A 4715-nucleotide genomic window follows, 5' to 3' on the forward strand; every position below is an offset into this window, starting at 1 on the left:
TCTCTCTCTCTCTCTCTCTGTGGCCTTAGCCAAATGTGAACCGGCCTGCCGCAACGGAGGAGTGTGTATGGAGCCCAACAAGTGCCTGTGTAAGAGCGGCTACTCTGGGGCCCAGTGTGAGAAGAGTGAGCACGGTATGCCCAACGACCAGGAGAAAGACGGCATACTGGACCACATCATTGACATGACCTCGTACCTCCTAGACCTGACCAGCTATATCGTATAGGGGTGCGCGGAGGGGGGCTGCTCCCCGCTGTCATCCTCAAGTTGAGACAAATCTACCTACCACCACCAGCAGACTCTAACGAGGTGTCCTTAATATGGCCTCTTAATCTCCCTCACACCCACGCAGGCATGTGTATACACACACACACACCACACACACACACACACACAAAGACACACACACAGGATCCACGTCAGACTGCTTTTCATCCTCATCACCAAACTCTTCCTCTTTCGCCTATAAGCTACTTGCTCTTGAGCACCAGGCCTGGCATCCAAGCCGTGTTCACTGACCTGCAGACAGCAGCATGGCCAAGTTATGGAAGTTCCACTAAGACATTTCGTCTGTCGTTCAGAAAACGCTTGCACACGGCCGACTCCGCGGGAACAGGAACTCCACAGGAACTCCACAGGAACAGAACATTTTAACTCAAGACTTTGGATCTTTTTCAGGGGCTATCTGTTGCCTTACTTAAGACCCCTCAAACAAAAAAGGAGTTATAGGCATTGCAGTGGAGACAGTTGATTGTTCAGAGGTTCTTTAAGGATTCAAAATTGTGAAGAGTGGCATGGCTCAAGGTTCAGTTTGTGCTCATGGTCCGTTCAAAAACCCAAGCAAAATAAATGTCTACATATACAGACTTTGAAGGAACACTCTGCACCTCTGCCTCAGTTATTAAAAGCTGAGAAGTCAGTGAGAGTCAAGGGTCACATAGAGCCTGCAGTGCTTTGTGCTATACTATTCTAAAGGCACTAATAAAAGAGAGATGAACCATGTTGTCTCACTTATGATGTTGTATTTAGTTTGTGGGCACATTGTCATAAAAAGCTAACAGTATACAGTATGTATACCTTATTTTGCAACACTCACTCGCTATCAATGTACAGAATGGATCCACAATAGGGGACTGTTACCTACACAGAAATAGTGAGAACATTTTGTCAAAGCCAGTTTCATACAATCTGAACGGAGTTATTGGCTCCCATGCACTGTATTCATTTTTTTGTTTCATTCACTTTATTATTCAAAATGAATTTGTCATTAAAAGCGCAATGAGACACATTCACACACATACACACCACATTTTCAGAGGTATGGTTTGACAAATTCCTTTCATTGCGTCACACACTGAAACTGAACTCAAAACTACAAAGGGAAGAGATGGCGCGGTGATGTATATTTCCAATAGAGCTTACCTAAGTACTACTTAGCATTGCAAAAAAACTATAGCATTACTATTGTTATCATAGAGGAGGGTTTATTTTTTTAAGCGTAATAATATATGGGAGAGAATGGTGTTTATAGAAAGCAGTTTTACACTAAGCTTGTCAGCTCATGTCATTTTCATGTTGTACTTATACATATGCAGCTTTTTTTTCCTCTGTTAAGAAAGACGTGTGAGGTGTGTAAAAGTAACGCATGTCTGTGCCTGCGTAGAGTAATTCGCAGCAGTTGGCAGTCCGTCTAATTCTTCTCCCTGACATGTGGTTTCATTAGCTCTGTCAGACATGTGTCTCTGTTGTGAGATGATCAAAGATCCTGTTGGGCCACCAAGTCACTGTGGAAGCAGTTCACAGTCAGAGGCAGATCTTAAGATTAACATAAGGATCTGTCTAATGGAGATAAGATTGAATGTTTGCATTTGACTCCTACATGTCAGAAAACAGTTGATTGTCTGGAGCCACATTAATGTGTTGTTTCTTTTCAAAAGACAGACTGAAGTTCAAACAGATGCAGCACATACACACACAGCCCCCATTTTCTTTTAAACTAATAACTTGTATTATTGAGAACCCACATTTGATCTTTTGCCATTTAAATTCCATAAAATTAGTCATTTGAGAGAACCGTCAGTCATTGTTTTTAACAGTTTTGAAGGCACAGTTGCAGTTTTGCTCTATTCCAAACTTTTATTTTGAAACAAAGACAAGTTTCCAAGTATCATGGTTAATTGAAGTTCAGTGTCCGTAAAGATGTATTTTGTTCATCTCCCGCCTTGCTTGTGTTTGCTGAAATAAATCAACTCTACCTGGTCAAAATGGAATTCATGCTGTAAAATGGAAAATTATAATTTTTTTTAGCACTTAATGTGAAAGTTGCATTGTAGCTGCTGAGACGGCGTGGTGTGAATAGAATAACCATTTTCATTATTTAAGTAGTTACACAAATAAAATAATTATTTAAGTTCTCTATGTTGTTTTTACCATTGTACTGTATGTGACAATTTTTTTTATTCCTGTATTGTAAATAAAACTAGGGATAACTTTGTTTCTCTACAGAAATATCAATATGTCTATTAAAATTTATAGCATGTCTGAAATATTTGTCTCTCTTTTGTTTTTGGTATTCAGTAGCATGTGGTAAAGCTTTAGTTTAAAGATCTTCTCATCATTTCTGGTGACGTTTGCTTTGAAATTTAATAAATATTTATTCATTATTCATATATAATGTCAAACCTTATTCTCCATATATTAAATTAAATTCTTGCCTCCATTTAAATTTAACATTTTTGCATATTCAGCTGACTTCCTGCATTGTCTAAAAGCCTTTGCAAGTTACACTAGCAATTAAAGTAAGTCAAATTGTGCCAGTTGTCTCTATTTTACCTATAATTAATACCAAATTACATAGAAAATATCTTTCACATTATTAGGAAGTTAACAAAACTGTCACCACAATGCCCACAATTAGCTGTTAGTTGGAGCTTTTCATTGTATCACATGACCATCACTAGCAGATGGAGTCGCTGAGTTGTCAAATTCAGTTTTTATTATTTAGGATTGTCAATTGCTGTTGTCAAGGTGAAGAATGAACCTTTACAGCTTTTGTACAGCCAGGAGGAGACGGTTATCTTAGCTTAGCATAAGGATTAAAAGGGTAAATGCTATCCTGGCTTTGTCCAACGGCAAAAAAAAAAAAGTAAAATCCACCTACCCAGACCTCTAAAACTCCCTAATTAACAAGTTAATTTTGTTTGTTTATACATAACACCCTATGCACGTGGGATTTGTATGAATTATATTAACATACCCGGCTAATTAGGGAGCTTTAGAGGTGCTAGTAGGTGAGTTGTTTTTCACCTTTAGAGTCTTGCTATTGCCCCCGTTCTCAGCTCTTTTGAGCTAAGCAAAGCTAACTGGCTGCTAACTGTGACTATATTTATCTTAGAAATATGAGAATGTGTATCTATTTTAGCAAGAAAGCAAAAAAGTGTACCAACAAAACCACACTCTACTTGTGTGTTAGACACGTCTCTCTCCCCGATGTTTCCTCTTTGTCTCCATGTGATAACGGGAAAGTAGCTTCTATCAAAGTTAAGTTTCAGTCTCAACCATAAGGAAATTATTCAGAAATTACAGACCTGTAAAATAAAGCGTTACCTAAGATTTTGGTATGGCTAAATTCATCATTATTGGATGGTAATTTCATGTATAAGCACCTTGTCTTTGGTCATGGCCCCATACTGGGAACCGTCTCATTTCTGGTAAGTCAGCTGCAACATTTCCACTGATGGTTTGTCCTCCAGCCAGGTAAAAAGAGTAAAGAGAAGGATGTTGAGAAAATGTTTAAGTTAAACTAGGGCCAATGTGGCTCCAGGCCCAGGGTTTTCCCTTTGCTCCTGCTTGAATGGAAAAGCTGCCTGCGGAGCCGACGGTGAGGAGAGAGCCGAGATGGCTGCCGTGTCACCACGCGGCGTCACTTTGAGCAATGCCAAAGTTCAGCCTGAAAATTCCTCATTTAAGGCGGAAATTCTCTACTCTGTTTTTCGGAAGTACACAAACACGTTCACGCATGGAGGCGCACACACACGCAAGAGCCACTGCTGATGGCGATATTAATTTCCTTCTCAAAATACCAATGAGGCTTTGTGTTGTATAATGATAGCGAGTGGAGACCACCCACCTCACTCTGGTCTCGCTTACACATACACACAAGTGCACACACAGCCATATTTAGAGTAATGCAATACTAAGTTGTCTATGCACTGTTCAGATCCAATCAAAATTGCATAAAGTGGAACTGTCCAATAGTGCTGCGAGGTCCAGCGTATATTTGAGTTTATACACTATCTGTGACATGAATCATTACTTTTCATTTGGAATAGTTTTCTTTTTCCTTCCCAAAGGGCCCTTGTCTGGCTATCTTTCACAAACAGTGTAACCCAGTACTTTGAATAAACATGAGGAGCCTGTATACCAAATATTTGTAGGACTGAGATGGTTGGAAGTGCATGCTATAATATTGTATACATGAGTGAAAGAGTCGGCACAAGCAATACTTATAGGGTAACAGGAGGAGACAGGAAAAAACAGGACAAAACAGGAAAAAACAATAGCCCCATGATTAAAAAGAGACACACCATTCATCTTCTCCTCATCCAGACAATTCATTACACTGTATTTACGTGATTTATCGCGTCCTGTGGGACTGTCACTGCCTCGTGTCGTGGAAATCATGTCTAATGGTGAAAGAAAGACAAACAGACATG

The 4715-nt window shown here is 39.6% G+C and overlaps 1 protein-coding gene across 1 annotated transcript in view; it reads left to right on the top strand.

Moving 5' to 3' along the window:
* Positions 1-2514, top strand: part of hhip (hedgehog interacting protein) — a 33519-nt gene extending 31005 nt beyond the window's left edge. Inside the window, exon 13 of the mRNA XM_035659764.1 lies at positions 30-2514. Coding sequence (XP_035515657.1) covers positions 30-226 — 197 coding nt within the window. The 3' untranslated portion in view covers positions 227-2514. The remainder of the gene's footprint in view (positions 1-29) is intronic.
* The last annotated feature ends 2201 nt before the right edge of the window (positions 2515-4715 follow it).

The sequence above is a fragment of the Morone saxatilis genome, unplaced genomic scaffold, assembly GCF_004916995.1.
Source record: "Morone saxatilis isolate NCDOM2014 unplaced genomic scaffold, NCSU_SB_2.0 Contig17, whole genome shotgun sequence".
Lineage (NCBI taxonomy): Eukaryota > Metazoa > Chordata > Actinopteri > Moronidae > Morone > Morone saxatilis.